Source organism: Macrobrachium rosenbergii, chromosome 55, assembly GCF_040412425.1.
Source record: "Macrobrachium rosenbergii isolate ZJJX-2024 chromosome 55, ASM4041242v1, whole genome shotgun sequence".
NCBI classification, from domain to species: Eukaryota; Metazoa; Arthropoda; class Malacostraca; order Decapoda; family Palaemonidae; genus Macrobrachium; species Macrobrachium rosenbergii.
In genome coordinates, this window is record NC_089795.1 from 18,494,715 (window position 1) to 18,518,995 (window position 24,281).

The window sequence follows — 24,281 nt, forward strand, 5'->3', positions numbered from 1 at the left end:
TCAGAAAAGGCAAATCCGGAATCAGCAAAACAAGGTACTTATTGGGGTAACTTTTATTTCGAACTTGTGAATAGAAGTGTAAACCAGCATGCCACATTTGAAACTAGGAACTCATAAATTAGTTCTGAAATAATTTTACAGTGAATTGCGGTGTAGCACTTCTTAAATGTTAGCGCCGCTGGAACTTCCACAGTGTTGAGACAGTGAGTGTGTGATCATCCATGAACTTGGTAGTTAGCTTGTGAGTTAGTATTTAAGTTAGGGTTTTGCTCTGCATGTAGCAATCTTTGCATGTGTTAGCTCAGTTAGGAAGCTGGCTAGTGTGTGACCCGTGAACAGTTACCGTCTAGAGAAAAGTGCACGTTTCTCTCTATGTGAAATTATAAAATTCACATTATCATTCAATGTTAGCAACCTACCACAGTTGGCAACCACTCCCCTGTCTGCTAGCAGCAATCACCGCTACCATGAGAGCCAGACACCCCAACACCGCTCTTAACTCCTCCCCCACAAACACACAGATGCCTTTCACCTCTGCTTTGTTTAAAAAATTCCTAGTCGGAGTAATTATTCATAATTTCAAGTGTTATTTCACTTCTGTGCATATTCATGTATCATTCCATTAATGAAGATTCGTGTATTTCCTTTTGGATCTCGTAAATTAGCGAGAATGTGTGTGTGTGTGTTCATTACAACCTGCTAGTTAATAGTGCTGTTTGTACCGCCACTATCGCAGGTGATCCATCTCCGTAAAAACAAAAAGATGGCCATCTTGTACAGGCACTGTTTACAAACAAACTCGCCTGCGTGACCTTCAGCTGTCAAAGCACTTGAGCCTCTTAAAATCACTGTCATTTTGCCAACACGTTGACAAGTTGTCATTTCATTCATAACATGCATTGTTATTATTTGCACAAGTTTGATGTCACTGCTAGGGAATTGTTTTCCAATTGCTTTCAGTTTTTTACAAATCACTTTCAATTCAGTGACAAGTACACACTTTTATTATTGTTGCTTTTAAGCCTTAGGATCCCATTTCCTGTACAGAGTCAGAGCCACTGAGCTCATGGCACTCATATTATATAGCTGTAACAGTGCCTCATTTTAAAGAGCAATCTTAGTCCCTGATCCAGAAAAAGATGTCTAGAGTTGTCTCCTACTTTTAATTAATATTGTTGTATTGAAAGAATTTATTCTGTATTTCCGCTAAGTCTGTTCTTTAGCCCAACAAGCTGAGGAGCAGTCCTAGCCATTTTTGCAATTTTGTTGCATGCTTTATTGCACTGTGTTGCATTTTATTATATTTGTGTAGCATGTATCAGAGTAACTAACTCAAGTGTATTGCAATGTTTTCATTCTGATAACCTGTACTGTTAACATATTTCATGTCCATGTATGTTATGTCATAGATTAAATTACTTTATTGCAATTTACTTTATTCTCTGCACATAGCTAGTTATCATTTTGGTACTGGGTTAGCTTAGTTCTGTGTGAAAGTCAGTTAACTATTTTTATTGACCTTGAGTCAGTAGCACTGCCAGTTCACTTTTGTTCCACAGACAGTAACTAAATGAAAGCAGATACCCTTTCACTAGTGTTAGGAATACTTGTTAAGTTAGCTTGTAAGCTCACTCCTCCTTGGGAATAAATTAGTTATATCTTTTTGCCTATCCTCAACTGCATGGGCAAGAACCAATTAAAGGGAGACAATTAATGTAATTGATACCAGAGGCTCGCTAGTGCAGACCTTCACACCTGAAAGGGAGTGGAATGTCTGCTTAAAGGGGAATCCTTTTATTAATTTATGCTGCTGTATCACTTAGTTCTTAACAATTCAGAAGATTTTCCATTTGACTAGAGGGATAGGTATAGCCACCAGTATTGGAGTGACAGGAGATTTTTAGGGAGTGTTCTGCTGTCCCCTTCCAAGGGTTGGACTTAACAAGTCACCAGGGAAAACACCTGGAAAAGATATCCGTTCCCTCCTAGCCAAGCCTAAACCTAACTCACACCCCTTTGTATTTTCAAATTACTGGTGAAAGATCTTCTCTCATTAATCTGCAGGTACGTGCTCGGGTCGTCTACACAAGCCATGCCTGTGGCACATTTTCCTGCCATAAAAACGACAAGACGACAGGTCATCAGTTAGTATACTAGAGTCCGCCAAAGGTGTTGCCTGTCTGAGGATCAAGCCGCAAGCCTCGCAGGCCCTCGCTTTACCATGCACTTGGAGGACTTTAAACTTTGAGCTAGACATTATCACAAGATAGTTCAGATCTACCTCACCTGGAGAATCTCTATCCAATCCTCACAACAAAGCAAAGTATGGTAAGTCCTGGGATTCGAGGGTTAGTTCTAAGCCAGTGTAACTTTCCCTCTGACTCAGTCTCTCTCTCTCTCACAATTCATAATTTCATTCAATCCCTTTCCTTTGACTTTGCAATAGTGTATGTATCAGTGCCAGTGTGTGTCCCTTGCTAGAAGTGCATAGAGTAACACCATTTTACTTGTGTGTTAACTCATTCTCAGAGAAATATCACCTTATTAGTAGTCTCATCTGGAATTATTTCGCTTTCAGGAGTGGTGTCAGTGTTATTTACTGAGTAGATGTTTCTCCTGTGTTCCTGATTTGCCAAGAGAAGTCCACCCTTCCAGGCTGATATAATTGTATTGATACCTGAAAGTTAAAGACCTCTTTTATATGGTCCATTTATGTACACACTGGAATTACTTAATGTACTCATTTCCATTTCAGTGATTTAGTGTACATTTTTTAATTTTAGCGAGATCTGTTACCTTTAATTTACCAGTGTGCTTGTGTAAATAAAGTAAGTGTTAAGAATCAGAATTCTCACTTGGAGACCTACAATTGATTATTGCTCTTTTTTCTCTGGTTGCAGTATTTTGAGAGTTTTATTGCAAGGTCCGATTGAATACGGTATAAACTCCAGTGCCTCTTGAAAACACTATAACATATATAGTATGTCACCCATAATAGAGGGGGTTAGAGACCACAACCACCAGTATTAAGCAAAAATCCGTGTTAAGCTGGTATCCCCCTCTAAAAATGCTTATAACTGGCTATTATAATAGTTCAAACACCAAAGACCGCCGCCCCCCCTCTAAAAATGCTTATACAGTAACTGCCTATTTTAATAGTTCAAACACGAAATATACCTTAAACTATCATAAAGTATTAAATTAAAACCCTTTAACATAATTACCAAGTCATCTTACAACATTACCCTCAAAAATATATGGCTTACAGCTACGTGTGAAAAATAATCAAGTTACCCTTATATTCAGGCAGAGCCATTTTCTTTCATGCAGTACTGAAGCTGTCCTGTTATCTTTTTCAGATAGGGAAAACATTGGGAATTCACAAGTAGAGTTAAATACTATACTTAAATATTTACTAAATATGCACTGGAAAAAAAATACCAAATTATAAATGCAGTCAACAGTGATAAAATATTCTCTTGTGTGTGTACATGTTACAATGATTTACTAATTTTCAAATATTAATATTAATGTAAATGCAGCAAAACATCAATAAAATATTGTTTCACTTACAGAATCCATGTATACTGTATTATTATATTAACCTGTTATCATTGTTGTAGTACAAAAAACTGATCATTCAGACAATCGTAATGTTTACTTTCTCAGAATCAGCTGATTGAGCCTGCTGCCAAAAGAATTAGCTAAATAATTTTTTTAGTTGCTAAAAGAAACGAATGTATTAATGGAATAATTATTTTTAATTTTGTACATAAAAGTTTATGATACAGTAATTCATATTTCATCGAGGGAGAGAGAGAGAGAGAGAGAGAGAGAGAGAAACTGGGGTGTTTAGAATTGAAGTCTCAGCACAGTAGCTGGAGACGAGACTTGACAGGCATAGTTAAACTAACTGGGGAAGAGTTTATAACTTTGTTTGCCTACATATGAAATTTGGATTTTAAATATTTTTACGGTGATTAGAGATGAAACATCAACAGTGATAAAATATTCTCTTGTGTACTGTTATAGTAAGCGTGATAATCATAGTGTCAACTATACTTGTAATGAAGTATGGTATAGTAAATCAGAGAAAGAAAAAAATTTAGAAGCACATACCTATGGATGTAAGTTTACATCAATAAAAACAATTACAAATGTTGGGACGATCATTTTTTTTTATACATATTACGATGATAATAGATCAATATAATAATACAAATAATACAGTATAAATGGATTCTGTAAGTGGAAAAACATTTTATTGATATTTTTCTGTATTTTTTCATTAAAGGATATGTATACTGTGAGAGAGAGAGAGAGAGAGAGAGAGAGAGAGAGAGAGAGAGAGAGAGAGAGAGAGAGAGAGAGAGAGAGAGGTGTTTACATTGGTAAGCTGATTCGTGATTTTGCAGGATTTTAATTTAGCATTTTTATCAATATTTTGCCATGTTTACATGAATATTAATATTTCAAATTAGTAAATACAGTAATTTGTATCATAAAAAATGTATTTAGTAATGAAACTAAAACAAAAAGTGAATGTGGTGCTCTGTAAAAAATTCACGAATTAGTGAATTTTCTGTGACATATTTGGAGATAAGTTCCACAGAAAAACCCATGATTAACTGAAGGTGCAATTGATGATCTGTGATCTATATGGACCCACTGTACACACACATACATATATATACATATACATATATATATATATATATATATATATATATATATATATATATATATATATATATATATATATATATATATATATATATATATATATATATATTATATATAAATATATTAGCTGATCAACCCTGCACTGCCCAGGAAATCTCTGAATGACATTCATTAAACTAAACTCACTCTCTCTCTCTCTCTCTCTTTCCCCCATCTCGTTAAGATAGTTGCTTCAGTTACATTGCCCAGCATTTTTTACATTTTATATTTCACCACTTCTCAACCCACATTCCTATCGGGGCTGAACTTGAACTTAAAGGGCATAGTGTCTTTATTCATCCCAGCGATCTCAAAAACTATGGATTAGATAATAATATTGTCATTTTTGACAATTTATTTTTCACCCCTTCTCAAACCCCCCCATTTTCCATCGGGGTTGAACTTGGACTTAAAGGGCATCAGGAGTTTCATTATCCATCTCAGCTACCTGAAAACTATGGATTAGACACTAATATCTGTCGTTTTCGGTTATTTTTACATGTCACCACCTTCCACCCGACTTTCTGTCAGGACTGAACTTGGACTTAAAGGGCACTGGGACTGTCATTATTCATTTTGATGACTTCAAAAACTATGGATTAGACACTAATATCTGTCATTTTCGATTATTTTGACATGTCACCCCTTCCCCATTGGAGCTGAACTTGGGATTAAAGGTCATCGGGAGTGTCACTATTCTTCTCTTGGACCTCTAAAACTATGGATTAGATACTAATACCTGTCATTTCAGTTATTTTTACATGTCACCCCCTTCCCATCCCTTCTCACCCCACCTCCCTATTGGGGCTGAACTTGGGATTAAAGGGCATCGGGAGCATCACTATTCTTCTCTTTGACCTCAAAAACTATGGATTAGACGCTAATATCTGTCGTTTTGCTTATTTTTACATGTCATCCCCTTCCCACCCCGCTCCCTATTGGGGCTGAACTTGGACTTAAAGGGCATCAGGAGTGTCACTATTCTTCCCAGGGACATCGAAAACTATGGATTAGACACTAATATCTGCTGTTTCGGTTATTTTTACATCACCACCTTCTCACCTCCACTTCCTATTAGGACTGAACTTGGACTTGAAGGACATTAAGAGTGTCACTATTAGTCTCAGTGACCTCAAAAACTAAGGATTAGACATTAATATCTGTCGTATTCTGTAATTCTTACATTTCACCCCTTTCCCACACCCACCTTTGGTGCCAGTGATGTCTTACCCCCACAGTGTTCTTTCCCAGATGGTAAGTCATATGGATACCAAGTTTGGTTGAAATTGCTCAATGTGTTTCAGAGCATATGTGGAACATAAACATACACACACATGTACATACAGTACATCTATTTATACAGTATATATATATGTATGTATATATATATATATATATATATATATATATATATATATATATATATATATATATATATATATATATATATACATATACACATATAATATATATACAGTATATATATATATACATATATATATATATATATATATATATATATATATATATATATATATATATATATATATATATATATATATATATATATATATATATATATATATATATATATATGACTTATCACATCACCGTGATTCATATACAATCAGTAAGCTACAAACGTCCTTTAATATCCAATTCGCTCTACCTCGGAAATAATATATTTTCATATATGTTACCGAGGGGGAATTTTTAGTTGATAATAAGTTCGTCGTCCCGTGGGCTCGAACCAGCGAAGGACAAGAACTCAGGACTACAGTGGACGCATTAACCCATCCGGCCAGCAAGTGAGGTATAAATGGATATTGGCTCCCATGTACAAATCACCCGTCGAACTCAGGTTTTTGTATTTAGAGACAATATCCACCACCTCTGCCATGTTGACCATGTAATGCGTTTGTCGCACGCAGCCATATTATGACTTTTTATCACATCACCGTGATTCATATACAATCAGTATATATATTTATATATATATATTATATATATATATATATATATATATATATATATATATATATATTATATATTATATATATATATATATATATATATATATATATATATATATATATATATATATATATATATATATATATATATATATATATATATATATATATATATATATATATATATATATATATATATACTTATCAAAGTCAATGGTATCATTTGTAGGCTATTTTTTTATCTGTACTTTGGATGTGTATACTTTTTCTTGTCAGGCAAGCTTCTCAGAAATAAGGAAAATGATTCACCTTTCTTTCCATTTACTTATAATAGTCGACAGACCATTTCTCCACCTCCCAGCAACGTCTTCAGGACTGGATTACAAATTGACAAACAGTTTTTATTACAGCATGCAGACTTTCAAGCTAATCCTTAAATGTAAAATATGATGTCACTGGAGCGATGAATTTTTATTTTTTGACAGGTCTCATTCTCTTGTTTGTAGTCCATGCAGCAGCAAGGGCATTACTGGTGCTCTGTAGGACACATCCTATTATTGTGTCATAGTGAGTAGCACAGGATGTGAGCAAGAGCATGATTTCTGTCTCTGGCTGCAGCTGATAGGTCTGATCAGTTGCACTGTTGGTATTTTCTATTGTATTCAGGAATATTCTGTTGTGCATTTCTCTCTTAAGATTTTCACAGGTGCCTTGTGGTTTCTTTGAAGAAGGGAGGATGAAGCCCATTTCCTTTATATGTTTACAGCAGGCCATTGTTGATTTATACTTAAGGCATCCAGACGAGCTGGCCTGATCAGTGGGTATGCATGTCATCAGGCTCATGTAACAGGCAAACCAGCGAAATGGCCATGCCTGTGGTAAGTGAAATCACTAGTCAGTGCCCAATGAACTGAGGCAAGTACTGGAGGTACGATACAGCCAGACTTACGTTATTATAGGGGGCCCATAGAATCACTGCCTCCCACTTCTCATTTATTATGTAACTTTTGAACAGCGAAGTCTGCTATCAATGTCTAGGGGTGTTCTCTTGCTCGTGTCTCCCTTCAGATTCTCATGGATGTCCTGTGGTTTCCTTGAAAAAGAGAGGATGAAGTCTGTGTTCCTCTGTATATTTAATGCAGGCCATTGTTGAATTATACTCACAGCTTCTGTTATTTGCAATCTGTGGAACCAGGCTACTCTATGCATGATCTCTGTGCTTTCTAATAATTGTTCTATCATCGGCTTACTGTAGTATTGAAATATTGCCCCTTGGTTGTGGTGAGCATGAAATTGCTTACATAGAGTGGTAGTGGTGCGACCTACATAGTAATTGCTGAGGGCTTTATGTGTCCCTTCAGTACATTTAACTCTTTATACTACGTTCGTCAACTCCCACATTTCTCCATAGGTTGCCGTGCCATTTCACATTACAAGGGTTCTGACTAGATTCGGGCAGCAGTATACGAAAGAAAATCCTCTCATCAGGATTCGTAAGTGTCCTACCACTACCAATTATTCTCTCCATGGTCCTGACCTCATCCTTGAACTGGCTGTGATATGTGGTTTTGCAATACAGTATGATGTTCCTCGGTGAGGTAGGTGTTGTCACTGGTGTGCTCCAACTCTTTCTGTATGCAACCTTCTATTAGATTGCTGTCATATCTGTTATAAGTTACGAGCTGCCTGACACATTCGAGCTCTGCGTGAGTAGCTTTCCATGTAGAACAGTGCATAATTGCATATCTCGCGTACGCAGCTACCACAGAGTCTGTAAATGTCAGGGCACTCCCAATGGGCATTAAGGCACTGACCCACTTTGGTTGCCTTTTGGTACAAAGTAGTGTTGTACCTGTCCCCTCTCTTCTCCACTGTACATCCAAGAAGGGAAGTTGGCCTTCAAAACCATATTCAATAGAGAAGTTTAGGCTAGAGTTCCCCTTCAAGGCATACTGCAGGTGGGTGGCTTCTTTGTCAGTATTGATTGCTATGAAGATGTTTCTATATCAGGCATGTATCTTCAGTTTTGGATGGGAATTGAAGTTCTTTCCTTGACATCTGCCATGTACATATTGGCAATCAGGACGCAAAGGGGGGGATCTCATGGCAATACTATCTACCTGTTGAAAGAGGTCACCCCTAAGTGAAAGGAGGCCCCCTTCCTCTAACATGTACTACAATAGTTACTCGTGTTTCATAGTGTCACCACCCCTAAATGTGTCTCAACTGCAGCACTATATCCAAAATATGACATACGTCACCTCTTATGCCATACCCATCATCAAATGAGACATCCAATGGAAGTAAACAATTTTAAGTTTCAATTCCAAAGAGATCCTTATAAGACTTGAACAATTTTTGTATTCTTAAGCAAGCTCCTCAATGGCAGTAACCAACTTTGTAATATGATGTGCATAGTTTTGTCACTAGCTTTTCCCAAACTCAAACATTCACTTAATTCTGGAAAACCACTTTAGCCTAAATTCACCAACATTGTTATAGCTATAACTATTGATGTTACTGGCCAAAAACTCTGTTTCAATGCATTGTCATCCTGAATAACATTTTCACATTTCATGCACTTCACAAAAATTCTAGGTTCAAGAAACTTTGAAATTGTTTTCACCTCTGTTAGTATCATGACAAAAAGGACATGCCATCTGTTGAACAATACTCTCAATATAATCACCGCTCATAATGCAAAATCTATAATTTGTCATATTCACTTTGTTTCCTGTGAATATTTATTTCCAAACCTGCTGAAGGTCCTGTTTTGGGTGAACCTCACTGAAATTAAGCCTACCTTTTCTTTATCTTTCTTGTGATTTTGCTTGCTGGCAAACCCTCCTAAATGGATCACTTCTCTGTTGTATAACATGTTTCTTTGGTCAAGGCATATTAATGACTGATTGGCTTATTTGTGGCTATTAAAACTGGTGTCACAACATCTAGGTTATTGATGCTGTAATAAAATTAAATAGGAAAAAAAGATAAATAAAAGATAAATAAATGTTTAAAAAAATATATAAATAAATGTTTAAAAGGAGTCTCATGTAAAGTATCTAATATATATATATATATATATATATATATATATATATATATATATATATATATATATATATATATTATATATATATATATATATATATATATATATATATATAAGGCAGTCCCGGTTTAAGGCGACGGGTCCGCTTATGACGTTCGAGGTTACGGCGCTTGTCAGATATATTCATCAAAAATTATTTCCCGGTTTACGACGCATGTTCCAGGGTTACGACGCGTCGTACGCCAATCCGACGGACGAAATATGGCTCCAAAGCAGCAGAATAATAAAAATTTGGAGGGTTTTTTTGATGAGAAACTCAATAAAAATGCAGTTTACATCGTTTTCAATACACCCAGAGCATTAAAAGACAGGTTTTCTTAGGATTTTGTGACGATTTTCGACGATTTTTCGGTTTACGGCGATTTTCAGCTTACGACGTGAAGAACGGAACCCCATTAAACCAGGGCGTAAGAACGGAACCCCATCGTAAACCAGGGACTGCCTGTATATATATATATATATATATATATATATATATATATATATATATATATATATATATATATATATATATATATATATATATATATATATATATATATATATATATATATATACATATATATAATATATATATATATATATATTTTTTATACTGTATATATACAGTATATATATATATATCTGTAAAACATATAATATACATGCATATACAGTACTGTACACATACTGTATATGATCTAAATTTTGTTAAGGAGGCCCGCCTTCCTAACAAAGACATATAGCTGCTTGAAATTACAGTCCTCCTGAGAATCATGGCAAAGATGAAATGTCCGTGTCTGTCACGTCCCAAGAGAGGAACCTATTCTTTAGACTCCCAAGACTGGGACATTCAACCAGCAAATGTCTCACAGTCAAGGGCACAACACACAGTCAAGGGCGCAAAACAATCATCACAGAATGGAGGATTTTCACCGGACATCAAGACCCCGTGATAACAGAAGTATAGGTGTATAACTAATGTTCACAGACTCACACGTATAAATACTATCAAAGTTACTGTTCCTCTCAGACGAAGCCTCCTCACACCACAAATGTAAACAAACAATAACATGTGTAAAATGAAAGAAATGCCATTACTGTAATACCTGTACAAATGCATAGTATGAAATGTTTTAAGAACACTCACTCACTGGCAGAACTACCACCAGTAGAAAAGTAAAGAAAAATCAAATAAAATTCTGAAAAAAATTATGATACAGTATTCTGATCTCTCCAAAATTGATATTTGTTACAAACAGCAGAGTGGCATTTAAATAACTGATGGTATTTAAACTCACAGGTGCACAAAACCCCCCGCAACTATAAGATAATTTTCTATTTGTCCATTTTTTATGACAAATACCTAAAAACATAGGGTTTAAGGTCCTTAAGTTTAATAATTATGCTTTATTATAGCAAGTTAAAAAAGCAGAAGTAAAAATCAAAAGTCAAAGTGGCAAATTGAAGTTATCCAAAAATTTTCTTTGAAATGTCATTTGCAGTCATTGCAATCTCAAGGGCTAATATTTGGAGAGCTGCAAATGACATTAAAATCTTAAAGATTTAATGGGTGAAAAATATACACAAGTAGAAAACCCATCAAAGAAAAATCTACTGTATTTTCATATTATATACTGTATATGTATAGATACACAATCATAGATATATAAAATGCTGTTGTTCTATCTTCATATAGTATTAAGTTTACTGACCTGGCACAGCTTGAGAGTGTAACACCCAAAGGTAGAAGTTCCAGGTGAGCAGTTTCCGCCACCAGAGTAATCATGGTACACGTGTGGCCAAGGACACACAAGCACACACAGGCAGGAGCAAGCAAACGAGATAAAGTACTAGGTGAGTGCACTATGTCGTGGGGCACTAAAGGATTGTCACATATTCTTAACTCTTGGATTATACCATAAAATCCACTGTTTAAACCACAATTAAAACTATCTTCATCAAAATTTATATATACAAATGCATGTAAATATCACTGAACTAATTACTCACTCATGAGATACACTATCATAAATACTTTTGCTGTGGATATTAGGATGGCACCCAGTTATAGCAACTGTCAATGATCTATTTGTATTAGAGACTAAAAGTAACACATAAAAACTAACCAGTAAGATGATACATGTCCGACATAAATGGGTTGAAATCAACCTAACTGAAGGATTCTAATAGCCACTCTTATGCTGTCAGTGTATTTAGGACTTTTTTATGATTGGGTTTTGCCTTGCTTTCATTCTTATTTTCAATAGATAGTGATTTACATTTATCTGGCCACTGGATTTCTTCATTGCCTGAGTGTTTTTCAACATGAGGAGTACTGTACTGTCACATAGTTTGATTTGCTTTTATAACCCCCAGCTAGATAGCACAAGAAATTACCAATTTGTAAAGTATTTTTTTCATTAAAAGTAATTCTATAACTAATACTATTCCATGCCTATACTGTAAATCCATCACAATACTAAGATATACAACTTTTCATGGTAAAATACTCATATAATTCTGCAATGATATTTCACAATGGGAAGTTTTTGTCATGCATAGTTTTCTTTTCTGGTGGTTGTAGAATTTACTTTTAGCTGCATTATCAGGTGGTGCAAAAAAAAGTACAAATTAGAGCCTACTTTTTGGCCCCAAACCCACAAAATTGCCATCTTTATATTTAGCACACAGTTTCAGCTTATGATGATTACTGTTTATACTTCGGCAATCTCTATCATTTCCTTAATTGTCTTTATTCTTCCTTTTCCAACCCATCTCATACCACTCTTGGGTTTAGTAGTGCCTACTTTTTATTTGTGGCCTCATTTATTCTAGTATTATGTCTTTTAGTGCCCTGCCAAGACCTTAGATCTACTGATCCAGAACTTGTAGTTTTTAATGGTAGGGGCTTAGTTTGCCTTGGCCTATACACACATAGTATTGTAATACCTCTCTTCCTTCATTTCATATCCATGCCCAGTCTATGAATATAAAAAAGATGTGTTATATGTACTATAGTTCCTAAATTGCAACTATAGATGCATTATGATAAGAGAGCCTCACACACACATTCCTCATCATTATCTTTGTTTATTTTGTCCATCCAGTAGGATGTTAAGCTCAAGGTACTACCCATTCCAAGTCTTTTAATATAATTCATAATGATCAAGATGACAACACTGTTTCAACATTTCATCAAGTGCCCTGTAGACATTTGAGATGGGTTTCTTAATACAGTATTCATGACCATCATAGTCCTTGGTACTTGACTTAGTTTCCATTATGACAATTCATTTTTCAGACAAAAGAAAATGATGCAATACAGTGTTAACTGCAACACACTAAATAATTAAAGATAATCTCTACACTTCCACTGCCCTCTATGTAGTTATTAAGTTGAAGCCATTACTTAAGCCCTCAAAATCTAAACAATTGTCTCCTGATAGCCAGTATGCATGGAGGAAAGAATTAGGTCTATTTTTTTCTTTCAAATCTAACAGGTTTCAATCATGATAACTTTTGACAATAGGTGAAATTCTAGATTTGTTCAAAACGACTTGTTAGTCCTATCTCGACTCTGGTAACAACTGGCCATTACTCATTTCAGAGTTGAGGTGTTGGAACTGAAATACTTAAACTTCTTTGGTTTCATTAACTGACTACATCAAGAAACATTACTGAAAATGTTTTAGTGAGTACATTCAAGTTTCTGACACCTATATTTCTTTAGTCTTTTCCATGACTTGATTACTGTGGGAACAGGACAACATATAAAACTTAAGTAGTTTATGTTGCTGATGCTCATCTTTCACTGATACAAGTGAAGTGGATCTTGGCCTTAACCCTTTAGGGCCTAGCAGACCTCAACAGAGGTCCAATATTAACTGTGGTCACATCTGGTGGACCTTCTGAGCCTTAAATTTTGTGCCATGGTACTGACCAAAATCTGTGAAAAATCATTCATATGACTTGGATGGGCCATAAATATTTGGCAGCTTTTATCAAGCCTTAGCTCTTTGCATGACCAGAGTATTAATTGCCATTGAAATGTTATGAAGAAAGGTGTTGCTGCCAATCCCAAAACCACCAAGCCTCATACAGCTCCCTGTGATTCTGACCATCTTTGAACAAGGGGTTGCTGGATGATGATGATGTTCATGATCCAATGTATCAACAAGAATATACTAGCAATACTGAAAGTGATACAAGTGGGGATAAAGCAGAGAGACTCATTATAGGAAAGTCTTTTTGCTGACCTGATATTTTTGTACGCATCTTACTGAAGAGGTCAACTCGAGCCAAAACCTTCCAAACCAGCTGCTTCACCACTTGCTATCAGAACACTGTAATTTCAACTCACTATGGTAAGTGTAAAAAATATTTCGTATTCTTTATTACACTTTCCATTTACTGCATTTTTTTAACATGAGGCCTTAAAAGTTAGCTCAGAGTAGAAGGATTAACATGGTATGGATGTTTCTCAGTTTACACACTTTCATCTGTTCACCTTAAAGTTGCTGCAGCAAAGTAACTCTTCCCAATATATAGCTAATTTTTCTAACAAATGAGACTAAATTCTGAAACAAGAATTCATCCAGTTCAAATTGGCCACCCCCAGGGCCAACAAGGATGATAATGGTAATTTAAACAATTCTATCACTTCACAAATATCCAGTTTCTAGAGTACAGCTAGCTAATGACCATGGGTATAAGGGCAGAAGCACTTCTATCAAGTGCCTATGTTGCCTTCTGAAGTCTGAAAATGAGCCATCTGACTGGAAGTTTATCTCTTAAAGCTATGCATTTTGGTATATAAATAGATCAGACAGTTGCAGTTCCTGGATTCTGGCTAATGACCAATCAAATCATTATTCAGAGTTGAGTATTAAAGATCACTCTTAATCAGCTGCTAATAACAAGATCTACGGTCTATACAGTATCTTGAAAAATTCTAATACTGTACCAGTACAAATGTGGTATTATGGTATAATCTTCAGTGTGTGATCTTCATACTGGGAATTTTAACATGCTTCTTGTGAATTATATAGTACAGGAAATCTGACAGTTTTAAACACTAAACTTATATTCACAATTACATAGCCATTAGTTAGCAAAACTGCCATCACCATCTTTATCACCTAGATATATAAATATATTTTCATTAACTTGGTACTTAATAGTATACTTATTAAACACAATGCATGCTTTATGCAGTTTCAGGCATCCTATTGAAAACAATTTTATACAAAATACAAGGTTCAATGGCTACACTATATGTTTTACTTAACACAGAAATTCACTATAGCACTACAATATTAAGCATCACAGCTTCCACAAAATTTTTACACTAATGAAGGTTCTAAAATTGGAAATCTAGTCCTTGGTAGTCTGCACCTTACCAAGATGAGTCAATGATGTCAAAGCATCTGAAAGGCTACCTCAAATTATAATCATCCATGCTTATGATCATTTCAACTAACCTTAAGAAACTGAACAACAACAAAGCACATTCACTAAATTGAGAACAAAATAATTATGCTTACTAGAAAACACTGCAGTGTATCTAAAAAAATTAACATTGCATATGGCTGTTACAAAGAAAAACTGAGGACCTTATTCAAGGACACTAGATTTCCACAAGAGATTTTTCTGAATCTTTGGCTCATTTCTAATAAGGCTGGCTAATACAGAAGCATTGTTCAGCTATCACCATTATAAGATCACACTTTTATAACAATTAAGAATATGCTACCTAGCACAGTCAGGCAAGTCTAAAGGAACACTGTATACAATATTATGATGAAATTAAAGAGTTATAGAAATCATTAATGCACAGGTTACTGAAAAATAAGAGTTTTGGAAAGCTTATACCATCTTAATATTAGGTCAAACCTGAACAAAGAAAATTCTCTTAAAAATAAACAAATGAGGCTAGAGAAATGAACTGGAAAAATGTCTGTATTATACAGTATGTAAAAATGCTATATGTATTCTGTATAGAAAAAAGTCAAGCACCACACTATTTTACAAATTGAAAAAATGTTCCTAATTCTATGATTACCTAAAATTGCTTAAGCTAAAAAATCTTTCTCATATAACATTCCATATTTATTTGGGTAATTTTGCATTTTCTATTATCAATCATACTTCTCTGCACTTCTTGAGAAGAAATTCCTTGTAGTAGTCTAATACTACAGACAAACACTAAACATGTTTCATGTAATATAAGTTAGAGCATCAACACCTACAAGAGGTTATAAATCTTTTTGCAAATAAAAAAGTAGCTTAGTATTTATTGTTAACTTGATGACAAAGAAGATTTAGCTAAATGAATGAAGACTCAACAGAACTCCACAAAAATTTGAAACTATCTCTAAAATTACCAGCCATTCCTTTCTTCCATTTGGATCCAGAGCTTTTGACTAGATACTGTATGGTGTTGTCTTGCCACCAAGCATTTAAGGGATAATCATATGGGAGATTAAAATGCCTAGCATGGTACAAAAATAAGCTTTGCATAGTCAGCTGGTACCTGCTAAAAAGGAGATGATTATTGAAAGAAATTTAGTCACAATGGCTTCCAATTTCTTTAAACTGGTTTTACTATAAGTATCAGCATTAACTAAGATTTGTTATATTTTGTTGATAAATACATGACACTGACTGATAAGAACAAAATGTCTAAATCACTCATTTTTGGCCAAATAGTTTCAATTAATAAAAGTATTTTTTTATCAGTTAATAATAGCATCTTTTATATGGAAATCAAAATCAGTTGTTGGGTTAAAAACTTACAAAATTATACTTCAACTAAACTTAGCACTTATCCTCATGAATAATTATGCTCACAAAAGGACATTAGCACCAAGCAAAAACAAGCACCTTTTGTCCTGCTCTCAGTCATGGTTTTGTCTAACTAAGTGCTCTATTCAGGAACAACTTTTGAAACACCACCAAATGTGACACCAATATTTGATTATGTGGACATAGGGTACCATTTTTGTCAACCTAAGTGCCCTCAAGCCCAGCAAAGTTGCTTTGGCAAAATCCAATAGCTACAGTAAGACAGTAAGCTCATCAGTTGTGGTAATGAAAGTATTTCCTACACCCTAGTAAAGAGAGCAGCAAAACTTTTAAGATTCAGTTACTAAAGTTTAAACTATTTTAGAATCAGAAGCCTAATGTTGGACAAACGGTCAATGGCCAACCAGTGAAAGCAAAGATACTACAACAACACAAGATGACTGAACTGTTTTTAATCATGGGTTCAACAGACTTTGTGACAAGGCAACAAAAATTGTAAAAAAGTGGGTGAAAACTTCTACTATATTTTACTTTGATTAGCAATTTAATAATCTTCCATTGCTTTGTAAAATCATGTCTTTGATTCAAGAACTAAAAATACAACTTAATGTTGAAAATTAATCCACAAACCAACTACAGTATTAATAAAACCATTAGGATTGCCTATGAATAGGCAATCCTAATCTTCAAATTAGTTTACAATATAAAAAGTATAAAATTTCATCTATTAATGAACTTTCCTCACTCAAATTACACAAAAATATTTGTTTAAAGCTTAAGCTAACACTCAACAAGGATGGCACTACATAAGGACAGAGCTGCACTGAAGCACAACACTGATTGCATGTAGAGTGCTTAATACTGGTGGTGAGTTCTCTCCAAACTAATGCAGTTCACCGAGTTTTATTCAAGATGTCAAAAAATTTATTATTATTATTATTATTATTATTATTATTACTGTTATTATTATTTATTTTAACTAGATCACTAAACTAATTTATTTAGTTCTCCCAGAGCTGGCCCAAAGTATCATTCTTTTACAGAAAATGAGTTTTAAATTTTATTTTTTAAATTACAGCTTTTTAAAAATTATAAAATGAAGGCGATCCTGACAAAATCTTTTTTATTTCTTTCCAAAACTTGACATTTGTTCAATTGTTCACAAAAAATTTTGACTTAGCGTTACTTTATATTCTGTACATACATGGAATGGATCTTGTGGGCTATTCAGTAAATATACCTGGGTCAATGAGAATGACCAATTCTAAGAAAAGTTAGAATTGCTTGTGTGCATTGTTCATTTAGATATGATAAATTCCACATTTACAAACTTTGGATATAAAGACTAAATGTGTGTCCCCTACAAACCTGTAGCATATCAAATAATGAAGCCTAAATAGCTGCAAAAATGGTATTAAAATATCTGCAGTGACAAACTATATACTTCTGATCTATATCTAATACTTAAATGGGTACATCTTGAACATGTTCATAACAGGGCCTGCTTAAATTGGTTCCATGGCCAATTATTTCCTAATTGGGTTCAAGTTTGTAGGTGGCAGCAAAGCATTATTGTCTAAACCAGATATGCTCTGAGCAGGTCATCCATGATTGCTTTTCTTCGGGCCATGCTCCTATCCTCTGCCTATAATCTTGAAAATGAACCATGACTTAAATTTCCTAGGCCTCTCTTTATACCCATTTTAACAAGAATATACTCTTTGATGTAATACATTCTTGTAAGCAAAGGGACCAAAACAAATTGACATATAAGACAAATATTGTTATGTAATTTCTTTTATATTTCTTTATTGCCACATAAGCAAATACCATACAGGAATCTGTTCTTCCAGATGAAAATAGACCAAAATTCACAATCAGGTGTTTTCAGAGACTTTCTTGGCTAGCAAACTTACTTTCTTATCATAAGAATATTAGTTCCCTAGTCCTCTAGCATTATTAACCCATGTTAATAAGGTAAAAAAGAAGGTACCTACTGTAATATCACAAACATAACTTATGATGTCACAAATGGTAGGCTTCTTAAAATGTCTGTCTATGGCATTAAGTCAGAAGTAATTCAAGGGGCCTCACATACCGTTGAGAATCTTATTCTATGATTTTCACAGATAGTAGTTAAAATGCTCCCAAATATCAACTAAGTCATCTCCCTATAGCAACCTAATAATATTCACTGATGATAATAAATATATGCTAGAAAAATATAAAACAAATTTCAAAGAAAAAGACAATGCTAAAATATGTCTATGCAATGTACTCAAGGCTTAGTTATTGATATACATTCATCTTATTTGTAAAAATGAGACCATTATGGAATATTAAGTGAAGTAATTTAAAGATTAATGGTATGATTATAAAAATCTGCTAATTTCATCATAGACTATACATCTGGAGTGCGGCATGGCCAGTACTAGAAAATAACATACTGTACATAAAACATCTACACTAGCAGCTCATGCTAATTATCTCGAGCTGGGGTAATAATACTGCACTGCAATGCAGAGCAAAGTGAAGAAAAAATATATCTAAGAGGTTAAACAGCTCTATCAACTTAATACTAACTTAACCAAAATTGCATTGTTATTACCACTGCATATTACAGTGCATTACATATGGCAACAACACTAATACAAATAATCACTACACTATCTTCAAATACTTTACATAATTGATCCTAAAAATTCAACCCAACACTGTACCAAAAACATTTACTTGAGACTTACCACTGTGTAGTTCATATTCATATCCAACACACTTTTTCTTGCCAGGGCAATATTCACTATACAGTATTGGAAAACTTCCTCGAGAATATAAATGACAAACATGACTGGAAACAGTCAACCATTTTAACTCTCCCAAGTCATTCAAAACTGACTGAGAATATATTAAGATTATGCTGTAGTCTTATTTACAAGAGGTTAAATATAATAATTACTGTCAAGTGGCTTTTATTATATTAGATACCACCTGCCTACAAATCCAACATGAATATATTAGTATTCATAACAACATGCATATATGGTTATAGTGCTATAGTCATTTGCCTACAACATGCAATCTCATGCAATCAGTGTCTTTTATTTTTAAAAGGTTAAGTTGTCATACTGTCACTCTGGGAAAAGGAAGAAATGTTCAAGTAACTAATCAGAGGTGATGTTTTACTGTAAGAAAATAAGTCTCAGAAAGCTAAAGAAGACAACTGAAAATAGAGAAAATAAAAATATAGTTTATCAACACATGATGACTCATATTCTTTTGAATGACAAACAAATCATTAATTAAAAAAAAAACTTTAGAAACACTTTCAGACGATTATACTAAAAAAAAAATAAAATAATAATAATTTTGTGAATACTGAACTATGCACTAAGCTATATTTACATACAAATCTGAATCTGTGGTACATCATACCTCTTTAGATTATATACAAGAGTCTATACTGTACACACATCTGAAAGTCATCATGCCCATTACCATGCTTCCCAAAACCACTTACCAGCTGGCCGTGAAGCATTCCAACCGCCTGGTGGAGGAGCTGGAAATGGTGCTGGACCACCTGGAGGGGGCGGTGGTCCTCTAACTCCAGGAGGTAAAGGAGGGGGAGGAGGGCCTCCACCTGGCATGGGTAGTTGTGGTGGCCCACCCATCCCAGGAAATGGAGGTGGGGGTGGCACACCCATTCCAGGCATAGGAGGAGGTGGGGGTGGTCCACCCATTCCAGGCATTGGAGGTGGTGGTGGTGGCCCACCCATTCCAGGCATTGGAGGAGGTGGAGGTGGTCCACTCATTCCAGGCATTGGAGGAGGTGGGGGTGGTCCCCCCATTCCAGGCAAAGGTGGAGGTGGGGGTGGTCCACCCATTCCAGGCATGGGAGGAGGAGGAGGAGGTGGTGGACCACCCATTCCAAGCATAGGGGGGAGGAGGAGGAGGAGGTGGTGGTAAACCACCCATTCCAGGCATAGGAGGAGGAGGAGGTGGAAGTGGGCCACTCATTCCAGGCATAAGGAGAGGAGGAGGAGGAGGAGGAGGAGGAGGAGGTCCACTAATCCCAGACGGAAGAGGTGGTGGTGGTGGAGGTACCTGTCCACCTGTGATCTGAGGAGGCATGCCAGGAGAGGTAGGAGGATAGGCAGGAGCAAGAGGTGCACTTGTGCTTGGAAGAGGAGGTGGTGGAGGTGCTCCCATACCAATCATTCCTGAGGGTTGTGGTGGTGAAGGACCAACAGCCATGCTAGGGAGTGATGAGGGAGGGATAACAGCCACACCTGGTCCTGATGGGGGTGGGGGTGGGGGAGGTGGGGGTTCTGATCTGGGACTACTGGAAGATGGGGATTCCTTCTTAGGAGTAGTGGGAGACTCAAAATCAGCTTTTGTTTTTGCTGTTAATTCCTGAAAAGATAAAATTATCCTTAAGAGATTTTGCAAATAAAAAATACTGATATTGATATCAATCAGCAATCACAAAACTTTAATTATGCCATAGCATATAAATCTTTTGAAATTCTGTATAAAGAATGTTTCAGAGGATAACAGTTATAAAAATGAAATATAAAATCATTATAGCTTTGGCATTCTAAGAAATATAAACCATTAGGAGAATGCAACTGTATGTACACCATATTTATTTATCTTCATATGAACTTTTTCCTCCTACTTGTAAACTGACAGCTTTTGTTTTCAAGAAAGTAAGCTAGGAGCTTATTCCTCTATGGATTTCACAAATGTACAAGACAACAAATATTCAAGCTTCCCACAAAATAACCATAATGATAAAGGGAAATGTCTCCTATCAGGTATCATTTACTTAAATCTCTGAAAGATTTATCATTATTTTTCCCATTCCTTTCGAAGAAAAATTGGTTCCATTTGCTTCTAAATCAAAGTCTTAAAATTATGAACAAGAATATCACTGCAGTGATAATAGATGTGAAACTTTGTGTTATGTCCTAATATTTAATTAATTATTCTTCATCTAACAAAAATAAAAGCAAAGATTTTAATATTTCTACATAGTTCTATTTAGTTCAAAATTATTAATTAAATCAATGTCATTATACTAGTTCATAAAATTATAGATGGGGTACTTTTACATAATGTATATGTCTTGAAATTGAGAAGCAAATCCAAAGTTATGTATGGGTACAGTACAGATATATCTAAAAATAAATCTAAACAGAGAGCTTTTGGAAATCTGTTCATTTCCCCTTTTGAAAAGGGGAATCAAACAGATTCCCAAAAGCTCTGTTTAGATTTAATTTTAAACATATCTGTACCCACACATAACTGCAGACTCATTTCTCCAAAGTAATTCATATCTGAAAAATGTTATTTTCATGATTAAATTATATCTGAAAAATGTTATTTTCATGATTAAATTAAGTTTTATTAGACTTACCAAGTAATTACATAGCTATAGTTTTCACTTGCTCGGCAGCTTAAATTTGAAAAATCATGGTAGTGCTTCGATAGTTTAGTGTAGGTGACAAACCCTGCCCATCAATGGGAGCACTGGAAACGACTTGGCAGAAAACCTCATTTTGTTTATGCCCTTACGTCCATGAGGGGATGAGGGAGGGCTCCAATCCATAATTACTTGGTAAGTATATATGAAACCTAATTTTATCATGAAAATACCATTTTCATACGGGTAACTTATCAAGTAATTACATAGCTGAATCCACATTGACAGGTGGGATGCATGGACACATTCTACTCCAAAACATTAAGTTATGGTAATGACTTTGAAATAGAAAAGTTGCAGCACTGAAGACAATGCTTGTCGTTTCATTATTTGGTAAGAGAGCTACTGCAGGTAATTACTGCCTCTGGTTGGTGCTTATCTGAACCTGTAGTGGTATGGCGGTATAGCCATGGAGTGCCTCTACATGGGAGGGAGCTTTGCAATGTAGGATATGTCCGATGGTTAGCAAAGCATCAATAAGTGCCCTTGCCCTGAGTGCAGTACCAGAATAAAAACAACCAGACAAGCTTTCACCTACACTGAAAACACCTCAACCCATCCACTGAGACTGGTGGGTATTCCAGGTACACTGTACCCCCTAGCTCCCGAAAATTTGACACCCTACTTTAAGGCGAAGAGATAGTAGGAGAAAAGAAAGATTCCTATGCTTCCTCCCCCAATACCATGCCAGCCACTGATAATGGCCCCAAGGCACAGCAATTTTCAAACATGTTTCAACTTCTTTCAAATAATGAGACGTGATGATCGGTTAGCACTTCAAGTAAGCTGACTACAGAATGGAAGTGAGGGACACATGTGCCTGAAAACTAATAACGTTTCCCTGTAAAAGTAGGCAAAATGTCCTCCTGAATCTGAGAAAGCACCTAGTAGGGCAAAAAACTCTCTCTTCTTCCTCAGAGCCAAGGTATCCGTTACGGTCTCAATTGAGAAAGAACGGGGCCAGGGCTTGGAAGGGTCCTCTTTTTTCGCTAAAAATCTATGGGTGAAGAAGCAAATTGCGTCTCCTTGTGAAAAATTTACCCTTTATCAATGTCTTGGAATTCGCTAATATGTTAGCAGTAACCAAGGCCACAAGGGAGAGTGTCTTCCGAGTAAGGTTTCTCCAAGAGGAGGAACAAATGGGTTGAAAAGCAGGGCCTGTCAGCCACTTCAACACTATGTCCAGGTTCAAGGAGACCGGATCTTCCTGTCCAGCTTAGGCATATCAAAAGACTTGATAAACTCATTAAGATTTGGGAATGACGCAAGATTCAGGACCTGTTTAAACACTGAACTAAAGACAGCTCAATACCCCTTAATGGTGGAGGACGACAGATTCCTAGATCTCCTCGGATAAAGAAGAAAATCCGCAATTTGGGTCACAGAAGTCTCAGAAGAAGAGACGCTGAGTCTGAGACACTAGCTCTGGAAAATTTCCCACTTAGTCTGGAAGACACGGCTAGGAAATTAACGCATTCATCTTGCAATAGCCTCTGCAGCATGTCTTAAAAACTTATGTTCTGACAAGCTTCCAGACAGTCTGAAGCCTGTGAGGGCAAGAACAGACAACCCTTTGGTATCTCTGAAAGTTAGGTTGTCTGAGTAGACATGGTTTTTAGAGGAAGGAGTCTTGGAAAGTCCACCCACCACTGTAGCAGATCCTGGAACCGTTCTTTCATGGGCCAGAACAGGTCTATGAGAATCATCATAATGTTGCAATGAGCCCAAGACTTGTTCAGCACTTCCTAACCATTTAAAGCCAGAAAGAAGTAGCCCATGAGGACTCCTCAACTTAGAACCGAGGAGTCTACATAGAAGTCTAAGTCTGGGCTCAGAGGATGAAGGGCTTTCCTTTTGAAAGTCTATGTTCAGACTGCCACCATGGCGGTCCGACTTGATTACAGGGTTTATGGGAAACTCATAAGTGTCCAGCTGTTTCCCTGTCCCAAATGGCCTAGAGAAAGAATTGCAAAATGCTCACGAGAAGTTGCCTAACTTGACGAACGTCTTGGTGGATGACAGAGCCCTCAGTAGGCTCATCCACTGATGGGCTAAGCAAGATGAAGGGGCTAGAAACTTGTGGACTGTCTGAAGGCAGTTGGCGATTCTCTTGACAGACAGAAAAATCCAAAAATTTTGAGAACTGAAACTCATCCCCAAATAGAGGAACTTTTGTGATGGGGCTAACTGGGACTTCTGACAGTAG

The 24,281-nt window shown here is 35.7% G+C and overlaps 1 protein-coding gene across 7 annotated transcripts in view; it reads right to left on the bottom strand.

Moving 5' to 3' along the window:
- The window catches only part of LOC136835648 (formin-2-like), a 344,992-nt gene that overhangs the window by 150,457 nt on the left and 170,254 nt on the right, over positions 1–24,281 (bottom strand). For 4 of the 7 annotated variants that reach the window (XR_010852223.1, XR_010852222.1, XR_010852225.1 and 1 more), the window contains one exon: positions 20,111–21,003. Coding sequence is in view for 2 of the 7 variants with exons in the window: in XM_067099461.1 (XP_066955562.1) it covers positions 20,111–20,525 (415 nt within the window). In the remaining 5 variants the exon portion in view is untranslated. Of the gene's footprint in view, positions 1–11,501; positions 11,640–20,106; positions 21,004–24,281 lie in introns of those variants that run through there. The other 3 variants (XR_010852224.1, XM_067099464.1, XM_067099463.1) reach the window with 3 other exon arrangements.